This window comes from Parambassis ranga, chromosome 14 (genome assembly GCF_900634625.1).
Source record: "Parambassis ranga chromosome 14, fParRan2.1, whole genome shotgun sequence".
NCBI lineage: Eukaryota > Metazoa > Chordata > Actinopteri > Ambassidae > Parambassis > Parambassis ranga.
In genome coordinates, this window is record NC_041034.1 from 10,144,797 (window position 1) to 10,157,303 (window position 12,507).

Sequence of the window (12,507 nt, forward strand, 5' to 3'; positions counted from 1 at the left end):
AGAAATCCACACACACACCACCTGCAGGATGTTCTTAAAGATAGGTTGTAGCCAAGGAGGGGAAACATGAAGAAGTCTCACACTGTTTGATAATTCTAGGAAATTCTGAGTGTGAAAAGCAAATATGCTCAAAAACTCCTGTTGTGTGAGTTATCTCAAACGCGATACGTATTGCAGCATTATAGATCTATAAATATAAAAATATATTTTTAAAAAAAGCAGGTTAGTGAAGGAGTTTAGCGTCATTGCTGAATCGCGTCAGGTGTAACGAGTTGATCCTCTTCGCGTAAATAGACGTTCTTTGTACCGGAGCGAGCGCGTCTGCAAAATGCATTCCACCATGTCGTCAGTTCCGTAAAGCGTTCCTCCTCCTGACTTCATTAAACAGAACATACAGGATTATTTACGAAGAGCGGTGCCGCACTCTGAAGAAGACTTCAGCCAGCGATGCCACTGAAATATCTCTGAACAAGAGCACGGTGTTGTTTCCTACTACAGGCAGTTTCCTCCTGAACTGGCAAAAGGCTCAGCAGTCTCCCGTAAGCCGCGCATGAACTGGGATGCTCTGTCGTTAGCCTGTTATTAGCTTGTGCGTTAGCATCCCGAACAGCTCTGTTTTTTCACGACGGGACCGAGCACACCGTAAGTCATAGCGTTTGAAAAAGACGACAAGGTATTGTCTCTGTTTGTGATAACAGTTACTAACCAGTCAGCTTTGCACGTTAAACTCAGGATTTTGTGTAACGTTTTAAGTAGCTTCTCTGTAACAGCTGCATGTGTGAAGTGGAGGCAGGCCTCCGTGAGAACGCAAACTCATTTGCAGCCTGAATTACAGACGGCACATATTGCATATTGTCATTTTATAGCGCTTGTTAGTTGTTATTTTAACGATCCGAACAAAGTCCCGTTTAGTCGGACGGAGACCTGCGTTTAGCGTGAGAGGACCGGAGGCTACACCTGTGGTGGTGCACCTGTTCAGACTCCCAGTCGTGCCAGCCATGGTATCAGAGATGTGATAACCCAATAACCTAGTCCACACTGTTTACTTTATATTTGTGACAGATTACCTGCCCCACCTAATTGAGCATGGTGCAAAATCAGAGAGAGTTTCTTAACACATTATATGGGCCCACTGGCAGATAGGGAATTTAAATACAAGGCCTTTAGAATTTAATGCAAATGGCTACTTCAACTTATGTAAAACAGGCCATACTTTCATTGAATGTTTTGCAGTTCAGCTGCAGTATTCAGAGTATTCTCTGAATGTTCAGAGTATTCTATATAAAGCTACTGATTAGATTAAAACTATATATATATATATATATATATATATATATATATATATATATATATATATATATATATAAAAAAACAGTTACATTTGTGTTGAGTCCTATTGGCCAGGAGACGTGCAATGAGAGAGTCAACAAAGACAAGTCTTGGCTCAGGAGGAAATGCACTGAGCATGACTAAAGATACATCTATAAAGAGGGGGCCTACTTAGGTGAGGTCAGAGCAAATATAAATGCGCAGGACTCCTACCTGGCTTCAAATAACATAATGTTGGTGCCAGCAAGTGAACCTGCGAAACCTGATTTCACACTAGAAGTAACTAAACTACCAAACGCGGCATTTCAGCATACGAGGCTTGGCTTGAAGAATAAAAAGCCACACACACATAATCAATCACCTTTTTTCACAGAGATGCTGCACTGGCTGTAGGTTAGTTGTTGTTAATCTGTCTGACACCCTGACTATTCTAATCTAGGCATGTACGACTTTTTGAAGCCTTACTTTTGCACCATCATCTAAAGCTTTGCCATTTGTGTGCACACACACACACAGCACACTCCTCATTAGTGTCTGTAGGAGTGAATTCATTAGTTTTATGCAAACCAAAAATAGTTGCAATGTTACTGCTTGTCAAGCATCTTTTTACAAATCTAATTGTGGCTATGTGGTTGTACTTGAATATGCAGTGTGTGGCAGGCTAAATTAATTAGCCATACATACATAATGTTGATGTCTCCTCCTGTGTTTCTAAGGAAGCGGACGCTGTTAATAAACAGTTGTGTATTTGAGCTTTAGACTGGAGTGGACATTTAAGCGAGACGGCTCAATGGAGTGGTGGCAACTGTGCGTGTGTGTGTGTATAAGGGGGCTTTCATAGATGTGTTGTTGTTGTTATCCTGAGCGGCTCAGTAGATAGGTAGCCTTGCTCTTTGAAAACCACCTCCGCACTTGTTTGTGGTAATTATATTCCCATCTGCTTAATGATTTGGGTGTTTGGACTAAGCCTATTCTTCTGTCCCCTTCAAAGCAGCATTTAGGCCTCAATGTTTTTCCATCTCTGTTTTTTTTCCCGCAGTTCCTCCACTTTACCCCTGTCTCTCTATTTTTTTTCCTTTCTTGGACGCAGTGCAATATGACGGACAGCATTATGAGTAAAGCTGCCACGATGGAGATTCCGATCAACAGTAATGGTGACACTGGGACACTACCAGAAGATGACAGCCTTGAACAGGTGGGTCACAGTCACTGTGTTAGATTTTTCAGACCACCTTGTATAACTGTTACTCAAGGAGACAAATGTGCAACCTGTTGGCAATCCCAAGCTTCACTATGGAAAGCTTTCCCACTGGGAAATCAAGTGTAGAAGTCTCCTTGGGAACCAGTTGTTCCTGGTAACACCTCCTGTGGACCTATGTACAAGGTTGCAGGCACATCTCTGATGTATTAGATTAACATCAATAATAGATCTTGCTTTCCTCAGCTTCATTTGGACTCGAGTGCATGGGTTGAACATTTCGACTGTGTCATTGTCCTAGATTTAGTTAGTGTAAGATGACATTGGAGTAAGTTAAACAGGCTATTCTTTATTCCTGCACTTCAAGGCACACCTTGTTGGACAAACAGAGTGAAGATCCTGGAGGGAGCACAGGCAGTTACTTGTGTTATTTGCTCACCAAAGTGTGTATGCTTTGCTTAAGTAGTTAAGGAATACCCTTTGCGCTCAGAAAGCTTGCTATGGTGAGGAGAGTATTCAACCATTTGGTGTGACTATCTCTGTCTAATGTGTGTATTTATCAGAAGTGTTCCGCGGCACTGTTTAGTTCTGGATATTAACCAGTTGTCATAGCAACTCTGCAATTAATCTGAAACTGGCGGTGCTTTGTCCTTGGGTGAAAGCCCTCTGAAATCAGATTGGTATCTGCTGTGCTGCACTTGGTTTAAAGCTGTGACAGCCTGCATTGCTCATGCACTTAGAGATGAAGATTGGCAGGTTAAGAAAGAGCAGAAGTCTGCCTCCTCGTAGCAGAGCAGGGACTGGTGACTGGCAGCTTGACAGAGAGGGGATTGACTGCCAGGAGGTTTCTAGCAAAATAATCAGATCACAGAGGCTCACTGGTGTCTAGACAACAGCCTTTTAAAGATGCTGATTTACTGAGATAATTTAATTTGTAAAGAAATATATTTTAAAATACAAATTTTTATCAGTAGTCAGTCCTATAAATCTCAAGCTATACTATGACTTGCTATCATTTTCTTCATGCTTTCTGTTACACTAGCATGTGTGCAGGTAAAGTATTGATCTTTGTAAAATGTTAAATGTCAAAAATGATAACAGAGAATACAGAAATAGTTATTTCTGACCTGAACTCTAATCAATTGCCTATAGAGATAATTCTGTTCAGTCAGTCACATTGTGGTACATAGTTGGGCACTCCAATATGGATATATGTGTACACTGTTCCTTGTTGTTTTTGTCTTTTATTATTCATGTCAGTTTAACGTCTGTCTTATGAAAAACATATTAATTTTTGCAGTGTTATGTGTATTATAATCATTATTTTCAGACAGTGATGGAATAATATTATGGCAAAGCTTTGGTGATTAGATTCTCCAAGTGAACCCAATCATGTGCTTGAAATTTTGAAATAAACAAGCTGAATGACAAACCCAACCTGCTGTGATATCAGTCATCACTGCTCACCATCCTTCATCACTGCTGTCTGTGTGCATTCACAATGATTTGTCTGGGATTTCGTTTAAACCGTTCTTTCTTGTTTCATGATTTGAGTCATGGATTTTTCTATTTGTCTCCTTTCCCTTTTTTGTTTTATCCTTTTATGTTGTTGTTGTTGTTGTGTTTGTCCTTCCCTCCTCCTCCATCTTTGTGCAGGCTGCAAAGCTGCAGTGGAGTTTAGATGAGAAGGTAGGGAGCACCAGAGGCACCAGGGTGAGCAGGCCATTTGTGCATTTGCTTGTTTGTTGTTAGTGTTATAGTACTGCTCAGTGGTTTGACTTTCAAGGGCATTAAATTGCCACGCATCTCTGTGTTGATTTGATTCACTACACGTCATATTTTATTTTTATGGGCAAACCACTGTGCAGCTTGCATTAACCTTAATCCCACTAACTGTAGCTAGAAACTCTGTTGAACGTGACATGATTTAAAGAATATCCCTCATTATGTCTTAACAAATAGATAACAGCTAACAACATTACAAGTCATCTAGTGTGTGTGCACTTTGGTGCTGTGTGATCCCTTAATCTGTTAGTGGGTGTTGGTTGGCAAACTAGATCACATGGTGTCATACTAATAATCATGTCATACTATTGCTGTCTTGTTAAAGTGAATTGCTTTGTTTTTTGATGTTATTGAAATGTAGGTATGTTTGTACAACACAATCTTTACTATGACCCTACATGCAATACAAACATATGTTTCTGTTTGTGAAACATAAACAGGAAATGGCTACTTCCCCTTCCAGAACATGCTTCTGTAGTTTCCTTATCACAGATTCAAGGTTTGTGTTAGACATGAAGTGGCACACTTTGATCCATGGCATCTCACTGTGGCCCTCATGTAAACATGACTGCCAGACAAACACTCTTTACTGAGTAAACGGTAGTGCTCCCTTTGAGGTAACCACTGTATCCCAACTGTGGCGTGACAATCACATGTTTTAGTTAGTGGCTATAAATCACTACTAAATTAATCAGTCAATTTGAAGCATCGTTGCAGTCTTGACCCATAGTTAATAGGGTATTTTTGCTGAGAAATCCCATGTCTTGATTTGCTTTTATTTTAGTCTTTCATATTTTCCTTTACTAGGATGATGGACAAATATTTGTGTAAAGAAAACACATGGACAAATCTTTACTTGAGCATTTCCTGCTGCATAGAATCTACACAGTTTATAATCTATCACAACTGTGTATAGATGTCCTCCTGTTTACTCAACTGCATCATGGCTGGAGAATAGCTGAATTCACTTTAAACCTACACTGTATAGTGACTGGATTTAACACTCAAATCATAATCTTCTGTCTTTATTCCCCACAATTCACAATTTCCCCATTGTGGGACTAATAAAGGTTTCTTAATCTTTACATCCCTACCCCAACCCACTGAAAACCCCACAAACCCCCTCTCCTTTGCTATTATATTTTGTGTTTCTCCTTTACCCAACTTTGCAGGACCTACAGCAGGTGATGGTGTCGGGTCCCAATCTCAATGAGACTAGCATTGTATCTGGGGGCTATGGAGGTACAGCAGAGGGCATTATCCCTACCAGTTCAATCAAAGGTAGAGTCCAAACTCTCGTTACCCTTCTCACTTATTTCTAGTTTCTTTAAATCTTTAGTTGATTGTCTATTATGTTTTTGACGCAAGGCCTCCTGTCAGCCTACTTGTGATATCATTCTTGCAGGACTCTGAAAATCCCTTAAAAACAACCATAACCTACTTAAAAACCATATGTAATCACAAAACGAAATGCAGGCCTGTACAGTAGAATTTAATATTTTGCTGTTTTATAATAAAACATATTATATTACAGTGTTCCTTTTCAAACTCTTATTTGACGCTAATGTACCTGCATCTTTGTCCCACACTCTCTTAGGCCCTGCAGTGCGATACAATCCTGAGTTTAACAAAAGGATCCCAGTTACAGGATTAGGTGGCTTAGACCTAATTGCTATTAATAATAGAGAGCCTGTTTCCAAAATGTGATACAAATATTTTTGTGGGATGGGGGATGATTTGAGCCAAACCTAGGTGTTCTGTAAACCAAACCCCAAAGACATGTTGGCCAGTTAGAAGAAAGGTGTTTTAGGACAGATGGTTAATGTTCAACATTTAAGTATCTCTTTTAATGTTACCATTTCTACAAAGTTCCTTACAACTTCTTGCCATTCACATATGTTAATGTGGAAGTCAGTCAGCAAATCAGTCCAACTTCCAGCCTTGTGAATTATATCCTGCTCTACAAACTGAGCTACACACAGCCTTGGTGGGTTATGTGGGTGGTTATACAGTGAAGTGCATTCTTGAGTCTCAGTTCCTCAGCATAGTGGAAGTGGAAATATTCTGCAAAATTTGTTTTTGTTAGTGAACTAAAACGGCCTTTATGTCTGAATGACATTCCAAAACCCACAGGAAAAATGTGTTTTATACAGGTTTGGACAAAGCCTAGAATATCTGCACATTGTCTGCACATAGATAATGCTCAGCAAAAAAAGAACTCTGGGGACTACAAGAAACATAATCTGATCTAGATTTTATCCTGCTTTTGATAACTCGCATGATGGACATCTCATTTTGAAAATATGCTCTCTATACAGTCTTTTTTTTTTGGTTGGCTGGGAGCCGCCTTCTGTCTCTTTTCATCACATTTTCTCTTTCAGTGGAGACAGCTCCCTGCTGCTCTTTTTTTCTAGTACATATTGTGGCTATTTTCTATCACGACATTTATTTTTTGCCTTTATGGTGGGGTTCTCCTGCAAGCTAATCCTTGGGTCCATGTTTCTTTTTTCACAGAATAGCAGATTGAAGCAAAATCTGATGCCAAATGGAAACTTTCTTCATGTTTCTCAAAAAAGTGATGGCAAAATAAGATTGTCATAAATTTGTATTATTTTATTTTTTAAAATTTCTCTCATTATAGAAAATTGAATTTAATAATAGCCTTTCCATTTTATTTTGCCTCACTATTTAGTAGTGCTGCAGTTCAGACTGACCTCATCATCATGTTCGCTCATTTGTCTGCATTGTTCACTGATTGTCATGCACTAAATGTTGTCTTTTCATCTCGCTTGTCCTTATCCTCCACCATCTTTTCACAATACCCCCCCTCCCACGTCTGCCCCCTTATGTTCCTTTTTCCTCTTGTCATCTTATTTTTCTGTCTTTCCCTGTGTCTCCCTCCTACCATTCCATTTTTTGGCATTTAATAATCCACTGTTACCAACTATCACTTTAAATCCAAATCCTGAAAATTCCCATTAAAATTAATAAATTACATATTACATCCCTGTCTTTTAACCTTCCAAAATTCATGTTCATCCAAAACCATTCCTTCATCCACACCCCCCCCTGTACACCCATTCACTGTCACAGACCTGCGTATGAAGGCCAGACGAAGTAGTGTTCCCACAAGCAGTTCTGCCATCTGCCACATAACAAGCCAATCACATGAACACCAAGGTACAGGGGAGGGGAAAAAGGTGAAATGGATGGACCCTACACTGATTATTTCACATTTTACTGCTGAAAATAAGCCACTATTTTCATTGGGTTCCAGCTTTGTGAAAGAATTTGGTGGCCACAACAATAAAGATGTTCTTTCTCTTTCTTTCTCACAGTTTAATTCTGTGCATTTCCCTCTTTATTCTTTAACTTTGTCTCCTATGCATGTTGCAGAGTGGTTTAAAGCTTGGTCCTTGGCTTAGAGGATAACAGAAATCATCAGCTTTATCTCATGAAGTGTAAAACATTTTTAGTAGGATCCCTGTTTGGTCTAGTCTTAGTTGGGGTTAATCATGTTCTGGTTGAAACTGTTAGTCATGTTTGTTATTTGCTTATGTTCTTCTTACATATTTCAGGTTCCAACATGCACCACAGCAGCAGCAGCTCTTCAATGTCTGCAGATGATGCGACGCGTGGTGTGGCTGTGGAAAAAATTGAAAGTGTGAAAAAATGGGGAATGAACACTTACAAGGTACCAAAGGTTTTGTAATGTTGACAGATGAGGAAAGCTGTGAATAGATAAAGGCCTTATGATACAGAGCGACTATTATGGTGTGTGTACAGTCCAGTTTTTGCTGTTCCTAGCCATACTCTTATCATCATGAAGTATGATACAGATGCATTTTAATGATGTCCCTGCATGCTGCTTTTATTCTTTCAGTGCACAAAGCAAATGATCTCAGAGCGTTTCGGACGGGGTTCACGGACTGTGGACCTGGAGCTTGAGGCTCAAATTGAAGTGCTGAGAGACACAAAAAGGAAATATCAGAATGTGCTGCGATTGGCCCGAGCACTGACCAACCATTTCTACAATATGGTGCAAACACAGCACGCCCTGGGGGACACATTCGCAGACCTCAGTCAGAAATCGCCAGAGCTACGGGTAAATCCTCAGAATGAATTCAAGCCATGTGACTGCTGCCTGATAGAAACAAACATTACTGCAAAGATTTGTATGTGTGAGTTAAAAGCTGTTTTTTTTACAGGATGAGTTTGGCTACAATGCAGAGACTCAGAAGTTGCTGTGCAAGAACGGAGAGACTTTACTTGGTGCCATTAACTTCTTTGTGTCCAGCATCAACACATTAGTCAACAAGACCATGGAAGACACCCTGATGACCATCAAGATGTATGAAAATGCAAGGTGAGCATATGCATAATTTCTTTTCTCATATGAAAGAGTGGAAATATATGAAATGTAAATGTGAAAAAAATCTATATTAATTATTAATATTAGAATTATTACCTAAGGTCACCACTTTATTGTTCTTGTTAACTCTTACTGCTGACACAGTGTTGCTTTAGCTGCAACAGACAGCTGTTTTCAGTGCTGGTGAATATATAGAGGTGCATTTAACAGCTGAAAAGCCAGATATTCCCTTCTAGGTCTGACATTAGGTGACAGAATTGGAAACATTATTCCAGCACTAAACTAAATGAAGTATATTACTGCAATGAAAGATGTGTGATTTCTCCACATTGCTTCCGTTGCCACCAAGTGGCCAAAAAGATGGAAGTGCAGCAGGTTTAAAAATTCATCTTACATAATCATTAATCCTCTCGAATGGATACACTAAGAATTATATTTATTAATGCAAGGAAGAGGCAGTTGGGGTTTAGGCTGAGCTGCATGTGCGGCAGTAGTATAATGTGTAAAACCTCATCCTACAATCACCTTTCAGGTGTTGGATGGAAAGTGTGAGTGTTTCAGCAGTTTCTTGTGGTATTCTGAGACCACAGCTACAACGGTTCAGCACTCTCATGGTTAGACAGCACAGAATTAGTGTGAAGTGACCATAACCAGCCAGACCCTTAGGCAGTGTTGGTGTGCTGTGTTCCTTCCAGGCTGGTTCAGTCCACACACACACTGCCTTTGCTTCCATCCCCAGAAACATGCCAAATTATTGAATGCTTCTATTCTGATGTTTTATTATGACATAAGAAAAATAAACCTGTCTGAATCTTTGATTTATCTTCCTCATTTTGTGTGTTTAGATTGGAGTTTGATGCTTACCGGGCAGACCTCGAGGAACTGAGTATGGGTCCAAGGGACGCTGTAACCATGGCCCGTATAGATGCTGCTCAACAACAGTATCAAGTCCACAAGGAAAAATATGAACGTCTCCGCTCAGACGTTACCATTAAACTCAAGTTTCTGGAGGAGAATAAGGTCAGTTTGTTTGAATAAATGTTATTTCCTTGTTGCGTGCTCTTTCATGTGTGCAAACCAAACTCCTCCTGTGTCTGTCTCTTAGGTGAAGGTGATGCACAAGCAGCTCCTCCTCTTCCATAATGCCATCTCTGCATACTTTGCTGGCAACCAGCAGCAGCTGGAGCAAACACTGAAGCAGTTCAACATAAAGTTGAAGCCCCCAGGGGCCGACAAGCCCTCCTGGTTAGAAGAGCAATGAGAGGCCGTGCTGGGGCCTCCTTCTCAGCCACCTACACCTGTTACCAGTTGAAACCCCCAACTTACAGAAGGACCACTGCAGAGGGAAACGCACAGAGATAATTGTATGGATGAAGATATGGATGTCTGTTTGGACAGATGAGATGGCTGAATTGATGATTTGCAGGGTTTTGTTGATGAATGCAGCAAGAAACAACGTGGCCAATTTCATGAACAGACAGGGGGCTTTTAGTGCCTCTTTACCCAACTTGTTTTTTCTTTTTTTTTCTTTTTATTTTCAGTTTCTTCGTGCTTTGTTCCCAGAGGAACGGTTCACGTCTCCTTTCCATGTCTTCTACTTGATGTAACTCCCTCACCTCCTTCCTGTCTCAACACTATTTTACTGTGTACGTTTGTCTTAGTCATGGCTATGGCAATTACTGTACTCCTCAAGTGCTCCCAGTGCTCTGAGTTGAAACCCATCCCTCACTGTCTTCGTAACAGAGACTGATGGAAAAAAAGAAAAACAATGGTAAAACCATTAAAACATGACTCAATCATATCTAAACACTATTTCCAAAACTTATCACTCTCCTAGTGTGCCTCCTTATATACAGTATGAGCCAATGTATGATTAAACATGTGGCCTGCAGCAGGAAAGATGAGTTCAGAGACTGATCCACATATGAGGTGGGTTTGTGTGGTACACTGGAACAGAATGTGTAGACATTTGAAATCGATGTACATTTCAAATTCAGTACTGTTTCATCTTTGGAATAAATGTTATTATACATGATTGTTTGTAGATTATAAAAACACAATGCTGTGTTTTAGTTTTTGATTTTTGGCATCTTGTTTATTTTCTAGTCAGATAAATCCTGTGTTTCAGAATGAAGGAGAGTTTACTGTTCGGGCAGTATGTGCTGGTGTGTAGGACTGCAAGCTACTCTGCTTTATTTGTAATCCTCAGAAATGCCACTAATTTCAATTGTAACCTGAAAATTCAGTTTTTGACTTGTAACTCTTCAATTATGCAACAATCTTTTATAGAACACTGCCACAGTTTCCCAAAGTAATGCTGGCCTGGGTATTAACTAATTGTGTTTTACATATCCAAAGAAATCTACCGTAAGGAGAAAATATCCAAATCAAAAGATGAAGAAATGACTCAAGAAATAAGTCAATTTGCCCTTAAATGTACAAAAATTATAGTCGTTCGTATCACTTTAATAATGTGATGCAAATTTTATTTGTCTATTTACATTGTTTAATTTTCAGTTTTCTTTACTGAAGTCTTTATTTGAAAGGAGAATGCAGAAATTAAAAAATGCATAAAATGATTTTTTTTATTTTATTGATTTGTACTTTTTTGCATTAATGGGCATATTAACTTATTCGCTGTGAGTTTTGATTTGGTTAGTTTTTTTCATCAAACAAATACAAATGTGGACAATGACCCTTGCTGTGTTTACATGAGTTATTTAAGAATGTATGAGCATTTCAGTCAGATATTACTTCATCATGTAATTGTTAATGAAAAGGAATCAATATTATTTACTTGATGCATTGAAATATGTTTGTCTTTACTTTTATGTATTTTTTTTAATGTTAGTAAGGGCATACCATTGACATCTACCATCATATCTTGCAGTTCTCCTAAAGCAGAATATGTTTGTCTATGGTTACCTTTCTTCATTACTGTTGGCATCTAATATTAATCACTTTAATATTTATGATATAAAATTGTGTCATTTACTAGTTTGGGGGTATGATAACACTAACGGTTAATAACATTTAACAGAAACATTGTTTTAGTTGTAAACAATCATCAGTTGTTGACAATTAAAAGACTATTACCAGGGAGCATTGGCAGGATAGTACATGGGGACATCTCCGTCAGCTAATGAGTCAGTCCTCCAGCTTCTCTTCTGCATTTGCATGGCAGACAACGATCCAAAGTACAGGTGCAGATACGCGTGCTTGCACCGATGCTCTGCTCTTGGCCTTCTGCTTGCCGACTTGCATGGACTGGCATACTGCCATGCTCTCATCTGTTGAGTTGAAGTTTAAATCTAGCTGAAGTAGAATCCAAAAGTTGAGTTGAACATGTACTGTAATGCTGCACTATAAAGGACAAGTGTGAGAAGAAATTGATTGAAAATCATTTTAAAACTGGTGTGGATTGTTCTCCGCGAGTTATTTTTATTTTATTTAGTTTTATGTCTGTGCGTGTTTAGTCACACAATAAGCCTCACTTGTGAAATTAAATTTGCAGTTTCACCGGCCAGCTCCTGCTCTGTTTGACAACTACAAAGCAATATTATTAAAATGTGACTCCTGTTTTCAAAACCTAAAACTTCCTAACCCCAACACCAAAATGAATGGCAATAGGATTTTTGTTGTGGTTGTTGTTGTTGTTATTGTTGTTATTCCATGGTTGTGAAACCTTCTGCAAGTTAAAAAAATGCTGCCAAGAGAGAACCAAGATTTATAAAAATGAGATACTTTATTTGTGTACAATCAATGTTTTCTAGGCTGAGCAGGTGTACTGTACTGTATGAATGATTGCACATAAGGTATTTAT

General features: G+C 39.1%; 1 protein-coding gene across 8 annotated transcripts; it reads left to right on the plus strand.

Annotated features, from left to right (window-relative positions):
• The first annotated feature begins 313 nt into the window (after nucleotides 1–313).
• On the plus strand, nucleotides 314–12,388 carry arfip2b (ADP-ribosylation factor interacting protein 2b). Of its 8 annotated transcripts, none has more exons than XM_028421972.1 (10): nucleotides 315–642; nucleotides 2,420–2,524; nucleotides 4,184–4,240; nucleotides 5,485–5,593; nucleotides 5,910–5,966; nucleotides 7,891–8,006; nucleotides 8,196–8,417; nucleotides 8,521–8,678; nucleotides 9,530–9,704; nucleotides 9,790–9,945. In XM_028421972.1, exons 2-10 carry the CDS (start codon nucleotides 2,426–2,428, stop codon nucleotides 9,943–9,945), a joined length of 1,149 nt encoding a protein of 382 aa, XP_028277773.1. In that variant the 5' UTR covers nucleotides 315–642; nucleotides 2,420–2,425. The 8 variants fall into 8 exon arrangements, with proteins under 8 accessions (XP_028277774.1, XP_028277775.1, XP_028277773.1 ...); XM_028421971.1 differs by lacking the exon at nucleotides 5,910–5,966 and adding an exon at nucleotides 7,406–7,492 and having other exon boundaries at nucleotides 315–539; XM_028421970.1 differs by lacking the exon at nucleotides 5,910–5,966 and adding an exon at nucleotides 7,406–7,492 and having other exon boundaries at nucleotides 316–642; nucleotides 9,790–12,388.
• The last annotated feature ends 119 nt before the right edge of the window (nucleotides 12,389–12,507 follow it).